This window comes from Pseudophryne corroboree, chromosome 7 (assembly GCF_028390025.1).
Source record: "Pseudophryne corroboree isolate aPseCor3 chromosome 7, aPseCor3.hap2, whole genome shotgun sequence".
In the NCBI taxonomy this organism is placed as follows: domain Eukaryota; kingdom Metazoa; phylum Chordata; class Amphibia; order Anura; family Myobatrachidae; genus Pseudophryne; species Pseudophryne corroboree.
Genome location: NC_086450.1, coordinates 66,472,933 through 66,494,195, shown reverse-complemented (window position 1 = coordinate 66,494,195; position 21,263 = coordinate 66,472,933). Strand labels below are relative to the sequence as shown.

General features: G+C 48.0%; 1 protein-coding gene across 1 annotated transcript in view; it reads right to left on the bottom strand.

The window, feature by feature from the left end:
* Nucleotides 1–21,263, bottom strand: part of PCNT (pericentrin) — a 474,261-nt gene that overhangs the window by 76,804 nt on the left and 376,194 nt on the right. Inside the window, exons 43-48 of the mRNA XM_063933256.1 lie at nt 16,383–17,081; nt 16,025–16,260; nt 15,385–15,478; nt 15,052–15,219; nt 14,261–14,416; nt 7,968–8,206 (exon numbers count right to left, since the gene is read on the bottom strand). Coding sequence (XP_063789326.1) covers nt 7,968–8,206; nt 14,261–14,416; nt 15,052–15,219; nt 15,385–15,478; nt 16,025–16,260; nt 16,383–17,081 — 1,592 coding nt within the window. The remainder of the gene's footprint in view (nt 1–7,967; nt 8,207–14,260; nt 14,417–15,051; nt 15,220–15,384; nt 15,479–16,024; nt 16,261–16,382; nt 17,082–21,263) is intronic.

Here is a 21,263-nt window from a genome sequence, read left to right as displayed (position 1 = left end):
TCCGCCATTTCCATAGAAATAACTGCCAGGGCATTTTCCCATGTCCCGGATGGACCACTGCTCAAGGGCTGTGTGTCCATACCTGTGTCGCACACCACGGAACTGCCAACACTTGTGCTCTTTTTCCTCAAATTTTGGACACACAGCAAATTTTTGTGGTCTTAGTTGGTGCTTTTGACACCATGTTAAACATACACACGCGCACACACACACACGCACACGCACACACACACACACACACACACACACACACACACACACACCAGTCCTTTCACCCTATTAGAATAGATGGAGAAAGACTGTAGAGATATGGTGAGCAATGAAACGGAGATTCACACAACTGGAATGTTCTATCTTTAAATGTAGAGAAAAAAATAAGAATTTACTTACCGATAATTCTATTTCTCGGAGTCCGTAGTGGATGCTGGGGTTCCTGAAAGGACCATGGGGAATAGCGGCTCCGCAGGAGACAGGGCACAAAAAAGTAAAGCTTTACTAGGTCAGGTGGTGTGCACTGGCTCCTCCCCCTATGACCCTCCTCCAGACTCCAGTTAGGTACTGTGCCCGGACGAGCATACACAATAAGGGAGGCATTTTGAATCCCGGGTAAGACTCATACCAGCCACACCAATCACACCGTACAACTTGTGATCTAAACCCAGTTAACAGTATGACAACAGAAAGGGCCTCTTAAAGATGGCTCCTTAACAATAACCCGAATTAGTTAACAATAACTATGTACAAGTATTGCAGATAATCCGCACTTGGGATGGGCGCCCAGCATCCACTACGGACTCCGAGAAATAGAATTATCGGTAAGTAAATTCTTATTTTCTCTATCGTCCTAAGTGGATGCTGGGGTTCCTGAAAGGACCATGGGGATTATACCAAAGCTCCCAAACGGGCGGGAGAGTGCGGATGACTCTGCAGCACCGAATGAGAGAACTCCAGGTCCTCCTTTGCCAGGGTATCAAATTTGTAAAATTTTACAAACGTGTTCTCCCCCGACCACGTAGCTGCTCGGCAGAGTTGTAATGCCGAGACCCCTCGGGCAGCCGCCCAAGATGAGCCCACCTTCCTTGTGGAGTGGGCTTTTACAGTTTTAGGCTGTGGCAGGCCTGCCACAGAATGTGCAAGTTGAATTGTGTTACAAATCCAACGAGCAATCGACTGCTTAGAAGCAGGTGCGCCCAACTTGTTGGGTGCATACAATATAAACAGCGAGTCAGATTTTCTGACTCCAGCCGTCCTTGCAATGTATATTTTTAAGGCTCTGACAACGTCCAACAACTTGGAGTCCTCCAAGTCGCTAGTGGCCGCAGGCACCACAATAGGTTGGTTCAGATGAAATGCTGATACCACTTTAGGGAGAAAATGCGGACGAGTCCGCAGTTCTGCCCTATCCGAATGGAAGATTAGATAAGGACTTTTATAAGATAAAGCCGCCAATTCAGATACTCTCCTGGCAGAGGCCAGGGCTAGTAACATAGTCACTTTCAATGTGAGATATTTCAAATCCACCTTTTTCAATGGTTCAAACCAATGGGATTTGAGGAAATCTAAAACTACATTTAGATCCCACGGTGCCACCGGAGGCACCACAGGAGGCTGTATATGCAGTACTCCCTTGACAAAAGTCTGGACCTCAGGGACAGAGGCCAATTCTTTTTGGAAGAATATTGACAGGGCCGAAATTTGAACCTTAATGGATCCCAATTTGAGACCCATAGATAATCCTGATTGCAGGAAATGTAGGAAACGACCCAGTTGGAATTCCTCCGTCGGAACCCTCCGATCCTCGCACCACGCTACATATTTTCGCCAAATGCGGTGATAATGTTTCACGGTGACTTCCTTCCGTGCCTTAATCAAGGTAGGAATGACTTCTTCTGGAATGCCTTTCCCTTTTAGGATCTGGCGTTCAACCGCCATGCCGTCAAACGCAGCCGCGGTAAGTCTTGAAAAAGACAGGGACCCTGCTGTAGCAGGTCCCTTCTCAGAGGTAGAGGCCACGGTTCGTCCGTGAGCATCTCTTGAAGTTCCGGATACCAAGTCCTTCTCGGCCAATCCGGAACCACTAGTATTGTTCTTACTCTTCTTTGCCGTATGATCTTCAATACCTTTGGTATGAGCGGCAGAGGAGGAAACACATACACTGACTGGTACACCCAAGGAGTTACCAGTGCGTCCACAGCTATTGCCTGTGGATCTCTTGACCTGGCGCAATATTTGTCCAGTTTCTTGTTGAGGCGAGACGCCATCATGTCTACAATTGGTCTTTCCCAACGGTCTATTAACATGTTGAAGACTTCTGGATGTAGACCCCACTCTCCCGGATGAAGATCGTGTCTGCTGAGGAAGTCTGCTTCCCAGTTGTCCACGCCCGGGATGAACACTGCTGACAGTGCTATCACGTGATTCTCCGCCCAGCGAAGAATCTTGGCAGCTTCTGCCATTGCACTCCTGCTTCTTGTGCCGCCCTGCCTGTTTACATGGGCGACCGCCGTGATGTTGTCCGACTGAATCAACACCGGCTTTCCTTGCAGGAGAAGTTCCGCCTGGCTTAGAGCATTGTAGATTGCTCTTAGTTCCAGAATGTTTATGTGAAGAGACTTTTCCAGACTCGTCCATACTCCCTGGAAGTTTCTTCCTTGTGTGACTGCTCCCCAGCCTCTCAGGCTGGCGTCCGTGGTCACCAGGATCCAATCCTGAATGCCGAATCTGCGGCCTTCTAATAGGTGAGCCTTCTGCAACCACCACAGAAGTGACACCCTTGTCTTTGGTGACAGGGTTATTCGCAGGTGCATCTGCAGATGCGACCCTGACCATTTGTCCAACAGATCCCTTTGGAATATTCTTGCATGGAATCTGCCGAATGGAATTGCTTCGTAAGAAGCCACCATTTTTCCCAGGACTCTTGTGCATTGATGTACTGACACTTTTCCTGGTTTTAGGAGGTTCCTGACCAGATCGGATAACTCCTTGGCTTTTTCCTCTGGAAGGAAAACCTTTTTCTGAACCGTGTCCAGAATCATTCCTAGGAACAGCAGACGAGTTGTCGGGATTAAATGGGATTTTGGAATATTCAGAATCCACCCGTGTTGTCTTAGCACCTCTTGAGATAGTGCTAAAGCTGTCTCCAGCTGTTCTCTGGACCTTGCCCTTATTAGGAGATCGTCCAAGTATGGGATAACTAATACGCCTTTTCTTCGAAGAAGAATCATCATCTCGGCCATTACCTTGGTAAAGACCCGAGGCGCCGTGGACAATCCGAACGGCAGCGTCTGAAACTGATAGTGACAGTTTTGAACAATGAACCTGAGGTACCCCTGGTGTGCGGGGTAAATCGGAACGTGTAGATACGCATCCTTGATGTCCAAGGATACCATAAAGTCCCCTTCTTCCAGGTTCGCTATCACTGCTCTGAGTGACTCCATCTTGAACTTGAACTTTTTTATGTAGAGGTTCAAGGACTTCAGATTTAGAATAGGCCTTACCGAGCCATCCGGCTTCGGTACCACAAATAGAGTGGAATAATACCCCTTTCCTTGTTGTAATAGGGGTACTTTGACTATCACCTGCTGAGCGTACAGCTTGTGAATGGCTTCCAACACCCTCTCCCTTTCGGAAGAGACGGTTGGTAAGGCAGACTTCAGGAAACGATGAGGAGGATCCGTCTCTAATTCCAACCTGTACCCCTGAGATATTATCTGCAGGATCCAGGGGTCTACCTGCGAGTGAGCCCACTGCGCGCTGTAATTTTTGAGACGGCCCCCCACTGTCCCCGAGTCCGCTTGAGAGGCCCCAGCGTCATGCTGAGGTTTTTGCAGGAGCCGGGGAGGGCTTCTGTTCCTGGGAAGGAGCTGCCTGTTGGTGTCTCTTCCCTCTTCCTCTGCCTCGTGGCAGGTACGACAAGCCCTTTGCTCTCTTATTTTTGTAGGAGCGAAAAGGCTGCGGTTGAAAGGTCGGTGCCTTTCTCTGTTGGGGAGTGACTTGAGGTAAAAAAGTGGATTTCCCGGCAGTAGCCGTGGCCACCAAGTCTGATAGACCAACTCCAAATAACTCCTCCCCTTTATACGGCAAAACCTCCATGTGACGTTTTGAATCCGCATCGGCTGTCCACTGTCGTGTCCATAAGGCTCTTCTGGCTGAAATGGACATAGCACTCACCCGAGATGCCAGTGTGCAAATATCCCTCTGTGCATCACGCATATAGATAAATGCATCCTTTATTTGTTCTAACGACAGTAAAACATTGTCCCTATCTAGGGTATCAATATTTTCAATCAGGGATTCTGACCAAACTACTCCAGCACTGCACATCCAGGCAGTTGCTATAGCTGGTCGTAGTATAACACCTGCATGTGTGTATATATTCTTTTGAATAACTTCCATCTTTCTATCTGATGGATCCTTAAGTGCGGCCGTCTCAGGAGAGGGTAACGCCACTTGTTTGGATAAGCGTGTGAGCGCCTTGTCCACCTTAGGGGGTGTTTCCCAGCGCGCCCTAACCTCTGGCGGGAAAGGGTATAATGCCAATAACTTTTTTGAAATTATCAACTTTTTATCAGGAGCAACCCACGCTTCATCACACACGTCATTTAATTCTTCTGATTCAGGAAAAACTGTTTGTAGTTTTTTCACACCATACATAATACCCTGTTTTACGGTATCTGTAGTATCAGCTAAATGTAACGTCTCCTTCATTGCCAAAATCATATAACGTGTGGCCCTACTGGAAAATACGTTTGAATTTCTACCGTCGTCACTGGAATCAGTGCCCGTGTCTGGGTCTGTGTCGACCGACTGAGGCAAAGGGCGTTTTACAGCCCCTGACGGTGTTTGAGGCGCCTGGACAGGCATTAATTGATTGTCCGGCCGCCTCATGTCCTCAACTGACTGTTTAAGGGAAGATAAACCATCACGTAATTCCACAAATAAAGGCATCCATTCTGGTGTCGACCCCCTGGGGGGTGACATCTGCATATTTGGCAATTGCTCCGCCTCCACACCAATATCGTCCTCATACATGTCGACACCACGTACCGACACACACCGCAAACTCACAGGGAATGCTCTAATGAAGACAGGACCCACTAGCCCTTTTGGGGAGACAGAGGGAGAGTCTGCCAGCACACACCACAAAGCGCTATATATACAAGGGATATCCTTATATTAAGTGCTCCCTTATAGCTGCTTTAATATATATATATATAGCCATTAATGTGCCCCCCCTCTCTGTTTTACCCTGTTTCTGTAGTGCAGTGCAGGGGAGAGACCTGGGAGCCGTTCTGACCAGCGGAGCTGTGACAGAAAATGGCGCCGTGTGCTGAGGAGATAGGCCCCGCCCCTTTTTCGGCGGGTTCTTCTCCCGCTATTTTTCCAGTCAGGCAGGGGTTAAATATCTCCATATAGCCCCTATGGGCTATATGTGAGGTATTTTTAGCCTTGTATAAGGTTTATATTTGCCTCTCAGAGCGCCCCCCCCCAGCGCTCTGCACCCTCAGTGACTGCCCAGTGAAGTGTGCTGAGAGGAAAATGGCGCACAGCTGCAGTGCTGTGCGCTACCTTATGAAGACTGAGGAGTCTTCAGCCGCCGGTTTCCGGACCTCTTCACGCTTCAGCATCTGCAAGGGGGTCGGCGGCGCGGCTCCGGGACCGGACTCCACGGCTGGGCCTGTGTTCGATCCCTCTGGAGCTAATGGTGTCCAGTAGCCAAGCAGCAAATCCACTCTGCATGCAGGTGAGTTTACTACTTTCCCCCTAAGTCCCACGTTGCAGTGATCCTGTTGCCAGCAGGACTCACTGTAAAGAAAAAAACCTAAACTAAACTTTCTCTAAGCAGCTCTTTAGGAGAGCCACCTAGATTGCACCCTTCTCGTTCGGGCACAAAATCTAACTGGAGTCTGGAGGAGGGTCATAGGGGGAGGAGCCAGTGCACACCACCTGACCTAGTAAAGCTTTACTTTTTTGTGCCCTGTCTCCTGCGGAGCCGCTATTCCCCATGGTCCTTTCAGGAACCCCAGCATCCACTTAGGACGATAGAGAAATATATATATAAAACAACTTTACCAGCCACTCGTTTACAAACTCCACACCACCAACTGTTGTGACAGCTTCAGTTGTATCAGGTTGTTGAAATCTCTGATGCTCCCCCGTGTCAGGACCTGTCAGCAGCGTCCCTTGGGAGATAAGTATTTCAGTTTTAAAAATCAGTGAGATCTACCTAACAGTGCTGAGCCTCAGAGTCAGCGCAATCAGTGCCCGTAGCCCTAAATATGTATGTTACTCTGAAGGACATGGGAGTCTAACCTGGAACAATAGGTTGCTGGCTATGAGCCCTTACCATTAAGGCATATGAGCTACTGTCTTATAACTCAGTCCCCTCCCATAGTAACAATGCCTGCTCTAACAGTGCGCCAGAAAGTAAATTAAAACGACAGCTACTGAAAATTTTCAGTCACTTCGCCTCTGTGGACATCGGATAGTGAGGAAGCCTCCAGCCCCTGGACATCTGCTCCGTTGCCTTTGTCGGCTAACCGTCGCTACGAGCCCCTGAGCCCCTCTCAATAGCTCCATCTCCCATGATGCTCCTCCCACCTCAGCTAATAGCGCGCCAGTCTCTCACACTAACACCCGCCATGTACAGAGGCCGTCTGAGGGTTGAATCAACTGCGTCCCCGTGGCCCTCTCCGGATCCACTCCGGAGGATAAGCTGCGCTGCCTGCTTGCGCTTGCCCTCTATAAGAAACTGCGCCCGGCTAGAGAACAATGTATCTCTGACTGTTCCCCAGCGTACGCATGGAAGTGGGTCTTAATCACTACTCACTGTTCAGTAGATCTCCTGAATGAGCCACCGATCCCGTCCACCGGGATCTTTGTCTCACGTGTACTCCAAAGAGTACCTTAGTGTCACCTGCACCCTCCTTTCTCTTAGGTGGGATTCGGCCACTGAATATTGTATATAAAAAAACTGTTACGGTGCCAGAGCTCACGTTTTGTGCTCCTACCACCTCAGCACAATTTTTCAAACTGGAGGGATGGGGGCCGTGAAGGGGAAGGAGCCTGCTGTGCATTATTTTTTTATTTCATTGTGCTACCTCTGGTCTGCATTCTTCACACCCCAGCTGTCTAACTCCAGTGTCCACTAGTGAATGATAGAGAAAAACTGATCTTTATTCATGGACTGTTAATCGTACACTTTGACCCCTTCCCTTACTAAATTTGAAAATTTCCAATATAATATATAAAATTTGGCAAAGATGTGCACTGAAGACCAACTGGCTGCCTGGCACAGCTGCCCAGGAGACACCTGCCCATCTTGTGAAATGCACCCTCACAGTGATGGGCAACAAGAAGGTGTTCATCAGCCTACTTCAAGCATCCTTAGATGCAGAAAGATACCATGCAAAAGTGAAGAAAAGTAACTCAAGCACTTTCCCCTCTATAACTCATTGACTGACCATTTTATATTGCCCGCCAGCGTTGGGCCATTTTTGCAAGCCTGCTTATAGCAGCAATTTTAGTTGACGTTTTTGCTGTTAAAATAAACCGATGTTTTAAATAAAATAAATGCTAAAATAGCAGCTATATAAAGCTTGATCCTTCAACAGCAATGCTCTTCCTTTTATTAGTTATCAATTCATAGGTCTTCCATCTTGTCTCTGTTACCCTCAAAAACCACACAGCTGCCCACACCACATGCAGCACGGTCCTCACAGGAACACGAGTGAACAGGTCACCGGATATGCCTCTCCAGAAACACTTTGTTGCTGCTGTGACCATGCTGAAGATAGAGTATGCTACAGGTTGTTCCATTCAGTGGCCACATTTGCAGGAGATGCAGACTTCTCAAATCTGCCCCTAATCAACTACACATTAAAAATGCTACATTTCTAAGGAGGCAAAAGATTTCAAAGGGACTGGCTCTGTCCTCTTGTATGTTTAGAGCAGACCAATATCTGTACCTGGAGATGGCGATCACAGCTCTGACGGCCGAGCGAAACCTGGTGAGGCCGGACTGTCCCTTAGTAGGAATCTGTAAGTCAGCAGGAGATGGGTACACACCCATGCGTGCAATCAGAGACAATGTGGCTTTTTCACAAGCCTGGAAGCCTCCCAGTAAGAGTAGGAGATATTTCTTTTGGTACACTAAGGCTTTGCGGAAGCTCTCGGCTCGGAGGTATCTCCTGTATAGACGCTGCATCTATATGAAGAAGCACAGGAAGCATTTCAAAGTGAGGACGGAATAAGGAACAGTTCTCATAAAGAACACTGGGGCAGATGTATTAAGCCTAAGAAGTGATAAGTGGAAGGTGATTAACGCACCAGCCAATCATTACGGGTTTGAAAAAGGATAGTTAGTAGCTGATGCGTTATCTAGGGCAGATGTGTTAAACCTGGAGAAGTGATAAAATAAGAATTTACTTACCGATAATTCTATTTCTCGGAGTCCGTAGTGGATGCTGGGGTTCCTGAAAGGACCATGGGGAATAGCGGCTCCGCAGGAGACAGGGCACAAAAAAGTAAAGCTTTACTAGGTCAGGTGGTGTGCACTGGCTCCTCCCCCTATGACCCTCCTCCAGACTCCAGTTAGGTACTGTGCCCGGACGAGCATACACAATAAGGGAGGCATTTTGAATCCCGGGTAAGACTCATACCAGCCACACCAATCACACCGTACAACTTGTGATCTAAACCCAGTTAACAGTATGACAACAGAAAGGGCCTCTTAAAGATGGCTCCTTAACAATAACCCGAATTAGTTAACAATAACTATGTACAAGTATTGCAGATAATCCGCACTTGGGATGGGCGCCCAGCATCCACTACGGACTCCGAGAAATAGAATTATCGGTAAGTAAATTCTTATTTTCTCTATCGTCCTAAGTGGATGCTGGGGTTCCTGAAAGGACCATGGGGATTATACCAAAGCTCCCAAACGGGCGGGAGAGTGCGGATGACTCTGCAGCACCGAATGAGAGAACTCCAGGTCCTCCTTTGCCAGGGTATCAAATTTGTAAAATTTTACAAACGTGTTCTCCCCCGACCACGTAGCTGCTCGGCAGAGTTGTAATGCCGAGACCCCTCGGGCAGCCGCCCAAGATGAGCCCACCTTCCTTGTGGAGTGGGCTTTTACAGTTTTAGGCTGTGGCAGGCCTGCCACAGAATGTGCAAGTTGAATTGTGTTACAAATCCAACGAGCAATCGACTGCTTAGAAGCAGGTGCGCCCAACTTGTTGGGTGCATACAATATAAACAGCGAGTCAGATTTTCTGACTCCAGCCGTCCTTGCAATGTATATTTTTAAGGCTCTGACAACGTCCAACAACTTGGAGTCCTCCAAGTCGCTAGTGGCCGCAGGCACCACAATAGGTTGGTTCAGATGAAATGCTGATACCACTTTAGGGAGAAAATGCGGACGAGTCCGCAGTTCTGCCCTATCCGAATGGAAGATTAGATAAGGACTTTTATAAGATAAAGCCGCCAATTCAGATACTCTCCTGGCAGAGGCCAGGGCTAGTAACATAGTCACTTTCAATGTGAGATATTTCAAATCCACCTTTTTCAATGGTTCAAACCAATGGGATTTGAGGAAATCTAAAACTACATTTAGATCCCACGGTGCCACCGGAGGCACCACAGGAGGCTGTATATGCAGTACTCCCTTGACAAAAGTCTGGACCTCAGGGACAGAGGCCAATTCTTTTTGGAAGAATATTGACAGGGCCGAAATTTGAACCTTAATGGATCCCAATTTGAGACCCATAGATAATCCTGATTGCAGGAAATGTAGGAAACGACCCAGTTGGAATTCCTCCGTCGGAACCTTCCGATCCTCGCACCACGCTACATATTTTCGCCAAATGCGGTGATAATGTTTCACGGTGACTTCCTTCCGTGCCTTAATCAAGGTAGGAATGACTTCTTCTGGAATGCCTTTCCCTTTTAGGATCTGGCGTTCAACCGCCATGCCGTCAAACGCAGCCGCGGTAAGTCTTGAAAAAGACAGGGACCCTGCTGTAGCAGGTCCCTTCTCAGAGGTAGAGGCCACGGTTCGTCCGTGAGCATCTCTTGAAGTTCCGGATACCAAGTCCTTCTCGGCCAATCCGGAACCACTAGTATTGTTCTTACTCTTCTTTGCCGTATGATCTTCAATACCTTTGGTATGAGCGGCAGAGGAGGAAACACATACACTGACTGGTACACCCAAGGAGTTACCAGTGCGTCCACAGCTATTGCCTGTGGATCTCTTGACCTGGCGCAATATTTGTCCAGTTTCTTGTTGAGGCGAGACGCCATCATGTCTACAATTGGTCTTTCCCAACGGTCTATTAACATGTTGAAGACTTCTGGATGTAGACCCCACTCTCCCGGATGAAGATCGTGTCTGCTGAGGAAGTCTGCTTCCCAGTTGTCCACGCCCGGGATGAACACTGCTGACAGTGCTATCACGTGATTCTCCGCCCAGCGAAGAATCTTGGCAGCTTCTGCCATTGCACTCCTGCTTCTTGTGCCGCCCTGCCTGTTTACATGGGCGACCGCCGTGATGTTGTCCGACTGAATCAACACCGGCTTTCCTTGCAGGAGAAGTTCCGCCTGGCTTAGAGCATTGTAGATTGCTCTTAGTTCCAGAATGTTTATGTGAAGAGACTTTTGCAGACTCGTCCATACTCCCTGGAAGTTTCTTCCTTGTGTGACTGCTCCCCAGCCTCTCAGGCTGGCGTCCGTGGTCACCAGGATCCAATCCTGAATGCCGAATCTGCGGCCTTCTAATAGGTGAGCCTTCTGCAACCACCACAGAAGTGACACCCTTGTCTTTGGTGACAGGGTTATTCGCAGGTGCATCTGCAGATGCGACCCTGACCATTTGTCCAACAGATCCCTTTGGAATATTCTTGCATGGAATCTGCCGAATGGAATTGCTTCGTAAGAAGCCACCATTTTTCCCAGGACTCTTGTGCATTGATGTACTGACACTTTTCCTGGTTTTAGGAGGTTCCTGACCAGATCGGATAACTCCTTGGCTTTTTCCTCTGGAAGGAAAACCTTTTTCTGAACCGTGTCCAGAATCATTCCTAGGAACAGCAGACGAGTTGTCGGGATTAAATGGGATTTTGGAATATTCAGAATCCACCCGTGTTGTCTTAGCACCTCTTGAGATAGTGCTAAAGCTGTCTCCAGCTGTTCTCTGGACCTTGCCCTTATTAGGAGATCGTCCAAGTATGGGATAACTAATACGCCTTTTCTTCGAAGAAGAATCATCATCTCGGCCATTACCTTGGTAAAGACCCGAGGCGCCGTGGACAATCCGAACGGCAGCGTCTGAAACTGATAGTGACAGTTTTGAACAATGAACCTGAGGTACCCCTGGTGTGCGGGGTAAATCGGAACGTGTAGATACGCATCCTTGATGTCCAAGGATACCATAAAGTCCCCTTCTTCCAGGTTCGCTATCACTGCTCTGAGTGACTCCATCTTGAACTTGAACTTTTTTATGTAGAGGTTCAAGGACTTCAGATTTAGAATAGGCCTTACCGAGCCATCCGGCTTCGGTACCACAAATAGAGTGGAATAATACCCCTTTCCTTGTTGTAATAGGGGTACTTTGACTATCACCTGCTGAGCGTACAGCTTGTGAATGGCTTCCAACACCCTCTCCCTTTCGGAAGAGACGGTTGGTAAGGCAGACTTCAGGAAACGATGAGGAGGATCCGTCTCTAATTCCAACCTGTACCCCTGAGATATTATCTGCAGGATCCAGGGGTCTACCTGCGAGTGAGCCCACTGCGCGCTGTAATTTTTGAGACGGCCCCCCACTGTCCCCGAGTCCGCTTGAGAGGCCCCAGCGTCATGCTGAGGTTTTTGCAGGAGCCGGGGAGGGCTTCTGTTCCTGGGAAGGAGCTGCCTGTTGGTGTCTCTTCCCTCTTCCTCTGCCTCGTGGCAGGTACGACAAGCCCTTTGCTCTCTTATTTTTGTAGGAGCGAAAAGGCTGCGGTTGAAAGGTCGGTGCCTTTCTCTGTTGGGGAGTGACTTGAGGTAAAAAAGTGGATTTCCCGGCAGTAGCCGTGGCCACCAAGTCTGATAGACCAACTCCAAATAACTCCTCCCCTTTATACGGCAAAACCTCCATGTGACGTTTTGAATCCGCATCGCCTGTCCACTGTCGTGTCCATAAGGCTCTTCTGGCTGAAATGGACATAGCACTCACCCGAGATGCCAGTGTGCAAATATCCCTCTGTGCATCACGCATATAGATAAATGCATCCTTTATTTGTTCTAACGACAGTAAAACATTGTCCCTATCTAGGGTATCAATATTTTCAATCAGGGATTCTGACCAAACTACTCCAGCACTGCACATCCAGGCAGTTGCTATAGCTGGTCGTAGTATAACACCTGCATGTGTGTATATATTCTTTTGAATAACTTCCATCTTTCTATCTGATGGATCCTTAAGTGCGGCCGTCTCAGGAGAGGGTAACGCCACTTGTTTGGATAAGCGTGTGAGCGCCTTGTCCACCTTAGGGGGTGTTTCCCAGCGCGCCCTAACCTCTGGCGGGAAAGGGTATAATGCCAATAACTTTTTTGAAATTATCAACTTTTTATCAGGAGCAACCCACGCTTCATCACACACGTCATTTAATTCTTCTGATTCAGGAAAAACTGTTTGTAGTTTTTTCACACCATACATAATACCCTGTTTTACGGTATCTGTAGTATCAGCTAAATGTAACGTCTCCTTCATTGCCAAAATCATATAACGTGTGGCCCTACTGGAAAATACGTTTGAATTTCTACCGTCGTCACTGGAATCAGTGCCCGTGTCTGGGTCTGTGTCGACCGACTGAGGCAAAGGGCGTTTTACAGCCCCTGACGGTGTTTGAGGCGCCTGGACAGGCATTAATTGATTGTCCGGCCGCCTCATGTCCTCAACTGACTGTTTAAGGGAAGATAAACCATCACGTAATTCCACAAATAAAGGCATCCATTCTGGTGTCGACCCCCTGGGGGGTGACATCTGCATATTTGGCAATTGCTCCGCCTCCACACCAATATCGTCCTCATACATGTCGACACCACGTACCGACACACACCGCAAACTCACAGGGAATGCTCTAATGAAGACAGGACCCACTAGCCCTTTTGGGGAGACAGAGGGAGAGTCTGCCAGCACACACCACAAAGCGCTATATATACAAGGGATATCCTTATATTAAGTGCTCCCTTATAGCTGCTTTAATATATATATATATAGCTATTAATGTGCCCCCCCTCTCTGTTTTACCCTGTTTCTGTAGTGCAGTGCAGGGGAGAGACCTGGGAGCCGTTCTGACCAGCGGAGCTGTGACAGAAAATGGCGCCGTGTGCTGAGGAGATAGGCCCCGCCCCTTTTTCGGCGGGTTCTTCTCCCGCTATTTTTCCAGTCAGGCAGGGGTTAAATATCTCCATATAGCCCCTATGGGCTATATGTGAGGTATTTTTAGCCTTGTATAAGGTTTATATTTGCCTCTCAGAGCGCCCCCCCCCAGCGCTCTGCACCCTCAGTGACTGCCCAGTGAAGTGTGCTGAGAGGAAAATGGCGCACAGCTGCAGTGCTGTGCGCTACCTTATGAAGACTGAGGAGTCTTCAGCCGCCGGTTTCCGGACCTCTTCACGCTTCAGCATCTGCAAGGGGGTCGGCGGCGCGGCTCCGGGACCGGACTCCACGGCTGGGCCTGTGTTCGATCCCTCTGGAGCTAATGGTGTCCAGTAGCCAAGCAGCAAATCCACTCTGCATGCAGGTGAGTTTACTACTTTCCCCCTAAGTCCCACGTTGCAGTGATCCTGTTGCCAGCAGGACTCACTGTAAAGAAAAAAACCTAAACTAAACTTTCTCTAAGCAGCTCTTTAGGAGAGCCACCTAGATTGCACCCTTCTCGTTCGGGCACAAAATCTAACTGGAGTCTGGAGGAGGGTCATAGGGGGAGGAGCCAGTGCACACCACCTGACCTAGTAAAGCTTTACTTTTTTGTGCCCTGTCTCCTGCGGAGCCGCTATTCCCCATGGTCCTTTCAGGAACCCCAGCATCCACTTAGGACGATAGAGAAAGCAGTGGTAAGTGGAAGGTGATAACAGACCAGCCAATCAGCTTCTAACCGTCATTTTTCAAACCCATAATGATTGGCTGGTGCGTTATTACCCTCCATTTAACACTTCCCCAAGCTTAATACATCTGCCCCACTGTCACTATAGCTGGATGGAGAAAGAGCGAGCATACCTTGGAGTTTGGTACATCTGACAGAGGCCTGTTTTCCAGTGTTGCCTTGCCCAACTCTGATTCTGCATGTTTCAGAGCTAGCTGTAAGAGGCGCTTCTCACGGTGCCACACCGCCCGCTCAGCTTCCAGTACCGAATGTGTAACGTCGGAGCGCAGCTGAGAAGATAAATAACACACATTTTATAGTCTGGAATTATTGGGTTTTAACTTTCCCCTAGACCTGTTCACCAATGTGGCATAGACAGCACAGTAAATAGAGACGGAACAAATATGTAAATAATGAAACAATTAGAATTAAATAAGAAAAATCTTGAGACTACATGTGGAGGTTGAGCTACAGGGCTGTGGTATGATATGTAGACATGTAGTATGTTGACATTTAATATGTCAACGCTATGTCAACATTGACTATGTAGACAATGATGAAATGTTGACGTTACAATGTTGTTATGGCGTCCCTTTTGGCCCAGCGGTGACTTACCTGCTCCTGGAGGCTGCAACGGCTCCAGGGTCCTGGCGGTCATGTGACACTAACTTCCGGGTTAGATTCTCTATTACTCTGTTGCCTAACCATCACGTCCCCCACATACACACCTTCCGCAGCCTAGCCCGGACCTCCCCACAATCCGGAATGTTTTCATTGTAACTGCCGACCTAATAACTACATCATGGACTACAGTATTAGTTCCAGGTTGCCCATCCTACTAGTGACAGGACCCACTGTACTAGGGTCCCTTAAGTGACAAGTGAGTGACTATCTGAGCATATATGGTGTACATTGACCAATGTACCTGCTCCTTCGTCTCCTTCTGAGGAGTATTCTGTAGGCTCCTGTTGAGTTTGGTTAGTTGATTCTTCAGGTCAAGCTTCTCTTTCGTTAACTGTGACACAGAGTTTGTGAGCTCCTCATTCTCTCGTTTCAGCACATCGATCACACTGGACGGCGACTGTGATGGCGGCTAAAGAAGGAAGGTGTGTGTTTATTAAATTATCTATGACAAAGCTATGAGTCATTAAAAAGGTCTCTGTGAGCTCTTTCAGAGAGGTAAGCGGATGTGTGTCACTTCAGGCTAGGAAGGTCCTAAATACCTAGAACATCCATACCCACATTCTGAAACACTAACCTGCACAAATCCTCTCTGAATTTCAGCCTTAAGCTCTGCCAGAGTGTCCAATAATGCCGTCACTTCAGCCTCATTCAGGAGGTCTGTGTGCACCCTGTAAAGCAGCACAATGTTACAAGAATGTTTCATCTATGAATCACGGATATAACTTTACATAGCTCAGCGAGTAAATAATCTTTCATTGTAGTTCTGTTTAAAAGCATGCAGAGAGAATAAACTCAAGTCCGTCCCATTGAAAACTGACATACGTTCTAAAGCTGCTGTAACATCACTGGCCTGCACAAGTTTCTGAATCCACATATAGGGCAGGATTTAACAATGTCAGAGTTGACCGGAGGTGAGAGTTCCCGACCAAACTCTGACTTTTTCTTTTGGTTTTGCCTTTGTGCACGATTGCAGCTTTAAAAAAACGTCCGAGTTCGGCAAGGAACTCACCCCTCTGGCCAACTCAGACTTCATAACAACCGACCCATACACAGAAGAAAAAGTGATCTGACACATTATACATGCCCCGGCATGTTACTAAAACAGAAACACAAAAAACTGCACATTCCCGGTGTAACATCAAACAGAAGCTTTACTTGCCCCTTCGCCAGGTATTCTATCCATTGTACAAATGATATACCGTCACATCACTTACCCATCACTCTTGTTCTGCACCCATTTCTTCACTTGAAGCACAATGTGAAGCAACTGCTGCCATACTTTTTGCAAGCGAGCGGTCAACAAGTGAACGTTTTTAGAGGGGCTACTTGCGTCGCTCCATGGACGGTTCTTTCGAGAGGCCAAAGCACGTTCCTGTTCTTCAAGGTCTGCCAGCATGTGCTGAAGTTCCTGGATACGACGTGCATCTCGCTCATGCTGTAACTGCAAGTCCTGCAATAAGACAACAGAACGGATTGTGTGTTTTACTATAAAAATAGATTTGTTGCTCTGAGTGGAAGTAGTAGTATGTTTATTACTAGTAAAGAAAGGAAGCGTTACTTCAGAAGACTCACCATTATCCGCTGATCCTGCTCTCTCTCGCGTGTTCGGTTTAATTCTGCATGCTTTGGTCTTTTTGACTCTTTTTGGAATTCTTTTGCCATAACTCTTTCTTCATCCTGAAGCGTTAAAATCTGAGCTTGGTACTGATCTCGCTCCTTTTGCAGTCGAATTTCACGCTCGCTCTGCTGCTCCAATACACTTTCCAGCTGCTGCTTCTGACTCTGTAATGAGTCCAAGAGAGCGCGCAACTTGGTTGCAGCCTCCCGTTCTTTTTGTGTTTCCTCTCGACAGGCTTGTACTTCAGACTCCAGCTCTCTTTTAGCATGGACGGCTTGGTTTTGGATCTTCTCGATCATTCCAGCAAGGTCCCTAGCACGCCTCCTCTCCTCTTCCAGCTGACTTTGTAACGTCTGCATCAAGTTCTGCTCCTGTTGCCGCTCCTCTTCTTTCTTAGACAACATATGAGCATGCTGCTGTCTAAGCTGCTCCTGCATTTGACATTCAAGGCTTCTAAAGTGCTGTCTTTCCTTGTGCAACTCCTTCTCTACCTCCAGCAACTTGCTCTGTTCCTGGGCAAGAAGGGCCTTACAGCGAGACTGCTCTATTTCAAGCTCTTTCCGGAGATTACTATTGCAAATTTGCTCTTGTGACAGAGCTGCAGCGATCTTGGTGTTCAGTATTCGTTGCTCCTCCAATGACAGTGAGGCTTCCTGGTAATATTAAAGGAAAATATTAAAATAAGAATTTACTTACCGATAATTCTATTTCTCGTAGTCCGTAGTGGATGCTGGGAACTCCGTAAGGACCATGGGGAATAGCGGCTCCGCAGGAGTCTGGGCACATCTAAAGAAAGCTTTAGGATCACCTGGTGTGCACTGGCTCCTCCCCCTATGACCCTCCTCCAAGCCTCAGTTAGGATACTGTGCCCGGACGAGCGTACACAATAAGGAAGGATTTTGAATCCCGGGTAAGACTCATACCAGCCACACCAATCACACTGTACAACTTGTGATCTGAACCCAGTTAACAGCATGATAATAGAGGAGCCTCTAGAAAAGATGGCTCACTACAGCAATAACCCGAATTTTTTGGTAACAATAATTATGTACCAGTATTGCAGACAATCCGCACTTGGGATGGGCGCCCAGCATCCACTACGGACTACGAGAAATAGAATTATCGGTAAGTAAATTCTTATTTTCTCTGACGTCCTAGTGGATGCTGGGAACTCCGTAAGGACCATGGGGATTATACCAAAGCTCCCAAAACGGGCGGGAGAGTGCGGATGACTCTGCAGCACCCAATGAGAGAACTCCCGGTCCTCCTCAGCCAGGGTATCAAATTTGTAGAATTTTACAAACGTATTTGCTCCTGACCAAGTAACTGCTCGGCAAAGTTGTAAAGCCGAGACCCCTTGGCAGCTGCCCAAGATGAGCCCACCTTCCTTGTGGAGTGGGCATTTACAGATTTTTTTTTTTTTTTTTTTTTTGGCTGTGGCAGGCATGCCACAGAATGTGCAAGCTGAATTGTACTACAAATCCAACGAGCAATAGCCTGCTTAGAAGCAGGAGCACCCAGCTAGTTGGGTGCATACAGGATAAACAGCGAGTCAGATTTCCTGACTCCAGCCGTCCTGGAAACATATATTTTCCGGGTCCTGACAACGTCTAGCAACTTGGAGTCCTCCAAGTCCCTAGTAGCCGTAGGCACCACAATAGGTTTGGTTCAGGTGAACGCTGAAACCACCTTAGGGAGAAACTGAGGACGAGTCCTCAATTCCGCCCTGTCCGAATGGAAACTCAGATAAGGGCTTTTACAGGATAAAGCCACCAATTCTGACACGCGCCTGGCCCAGGCCAGAGCCAACAGCATGACCACTTTTTCTGTGAGATATTTTAACTCCACAGATTTAAGTGGGTCAAACCAATGTGACTTTTGGAAACCAAAAACCACCTTGAGATCCCAAAGTGCCACTGAAGGCACAAAAGGAGTCTGTATATGCAGTACCCCTTTAACAAACGTCTGAACTTCAGGGACTGAAGCTAGTTCTTTTTTGGAAGAAAATCGACAGAGCCGAAATTTGAATCTTAATGGACCCCAATTTCAGGCCCATAGATACTCCTGTTTGCAGGAAATGTAGGAATCGACCCAGTTGAATTTCCTCCGTCGAGCCTTACTGGCCTCGCACCACGCAACATATTTTCGCCAAATGCGGTGATAATGTTTTGCGGTTACATCCTTCCCGGCCTTGATCAGGATAGGGATGACTTCATCCGGAATGCCTTTTTCCTTCAGGATCCGGCGTTCAACCGCCATGCCGTCAACGCAGCCGTGGCAAGTCTTGGAACAGACAAGGTCCCCGCTGAAGCAGGTCCCTTCTTAGAGGTAGAGGCCACGGATCCTCCGTGAGCATCTCTTGAAGTTCCGGTTACCAAGTCCTTCTTGGCCAATCCGGAGCCACTAATATAGTGCTTACTCCTCTCCATCTTATCAATCTCAGTACCTTGGGTATGAGAGGCAGAGGAGGGAACCCATACACTGATTGGTACACCCACGGTGTTACCAGAGCATCTACAGCTATTGCCTGAGGGTCCCTTGACCTGGCGCAATACCTGTCGAGTTTTTCCCAACGGTTTATAATCATGTGGAAGACTTCTGGGTGAAGTCCCTACTCTCCCGGGTGGAGGTCGTGCTGAGGAAATCTGCTTCCCAGTTGTCCACTCCCGGAATGAAAACTGCTGACAGTGCTATCACATGGTTTTTCGCCCAGCGAAGAATCCTTGCAGCTTCTGCCTTGCCCTCCTGCTTCTTGTGGCACCCTGTCTGTTTACGTGGGTGACTGCCGTAATGTTGTCCGACTGGATCAACACCGGCTGACCTTGAAGCAGAGGTCTTGCTAAGCTTAGAGCATTGTAAATGGCCCTTAGCTTCAGGATATTTATGTGAAGTGATGTCTCCAGGCTTGACCATAAGCCCTGGATATTCCTTCCCTGTGTGACTGCTCCCCAGCCTCGCAGGCTGGCATCCGTGGTCACCAGGACCCAGTCCTGAATGCCGAATCTGCGGCCCTCTAGAAGATGAGCACTCTGCAACCACCACAGGAGGGATACCCTTGTCCCTGGTGACAGGGTTATCCGCTGATGCATCTGAAGATGCGACCCGGACCATTTGTCCAGTAGGTTCCACTGGAAAGTCTTGCGTGGAATCTGCCGAATGTGATTGCTTCGTAGGAAGCCACCATTTTTACCCAGAACCCTTGTGCATTGATGCACTGAGACTTGGTTTGGTTTTAGGAGGTTCCTGACTAGCTCGGATAACTCCCTGGCTTTTTCCTCCGGGAGAAACACCTTCTTTCTGGACTGTGTCCAGGATCATCCCTAGGAACAGAAGACAAGTCATCGGAACCAGCTGCGAATCTGGAATATTGAGAATCCAATCGTGCTGCCGCAACACTACCTGAGATAGTGCTACACCGATCTCCAACTGTTCCCTGGATCTTACCCTTATCAGGGAATCGTCCAAGTAAAGGATAACTAAAATTCCCTTCCTTCGAAGGAATATCATCATTTCGGTCATTACTTCAGTAAAGACCCGGGGTGCCGTGGACCCTCCCTACGGCAGCGTCTGAACTGATAGTGACAGTTCTGTACCATAACCTGAGATACCCTTGGTGAGAAGGGTAAATTTTGACATGAAGGTAAGCATCCTTGATGTCCCGAGACATCATGTAGTCCCCTTCTTCCAGGTTTGCAATCACTGCTCTGAGTGACTCAATTTTGAATTTGAACCTCTGTATGTAAGTGTTCAAAGATTTTAGATTTTAAAATCGGTCTCACCGAGCCGTCTGGCTTCGGTACCACAATAGTGTGGAATAATACCCCGTTCCCTGTTACAGGAGGGGTACCTTAATTATCACCTGCTGGGAATACAGCTTGTGAATGGCTTCCAAAACTGCCTCCCTGTCAGCGGGAGACGTCGGTAAAACAGACTTTTGGAAACGGCGAGGGGAATACGTCTCGAATTCCAATTTGTACCCCTGAAATATTACCTGAAGGATCCAGGGGTCTACTTGCGAGTGAGCCCACTGCGCACTGAAATTCACTGAGAACGGGCCCCCACCGTGCCTGAACTTGTAAAGCCCTAGCGTCATACTGAGGGCTTGGCAGAGGCGGAAAAGGGTTTCTGTTCCTGGGAACTGGCTGATCTCTGCAGCCATTTTCCTCTCCCTCTGTCACGAGCAGAAAAGAGGAACCCTTTTGTCCGCTTGCCAACCAGGACTGCGCCTGATAATACGGCGTCTTATTTTGAGAGGCGACCTAGGGTACCATCCCCTTTTTTAAGGCAATACTTTGCCGTTTGGAATCCCTGACCACTTTACTGGTAGAATACAACGCACTTATACTTGATGCCAGTCGGCAAATATTCCGCTGTGCATCATGCATATATAGAAATGCATCTTTTAATTTCTCTATAAGCAATAATATACTGTCCTTATCTAGGATATCAATATTTCCAGTCAGGGAATCCGACCACGCCAACCCAGCACTGCACATCCAGGCTGAGGCGATTGCTGGTCGCAGTATAACACTAGTATGTGTGTAAATACATTTTAGGATACCCTCCTGCTTTTTATCAGCAGGATCCTTAAGGGCGGCCATCTCAAGAGAGGGTAGAGCCCTTGTTCTTACAAGCGTGTGAGCGCCTTATCCCCTGTAGGGGGTGTTTCCCAACGCACCCTAACCTCTGGCGGGAAAAGGTATACTGCCAATAACTTTTTAGAATTATCAATTGTTATCGGGGGGAAACCCACGTCGTCGGGCACAGAAATCTAACTGAGGCTTGGAGGAGGGTCATAGGGGGAGGAGCCAGTGCACACCAGGTGATCCTAAAGC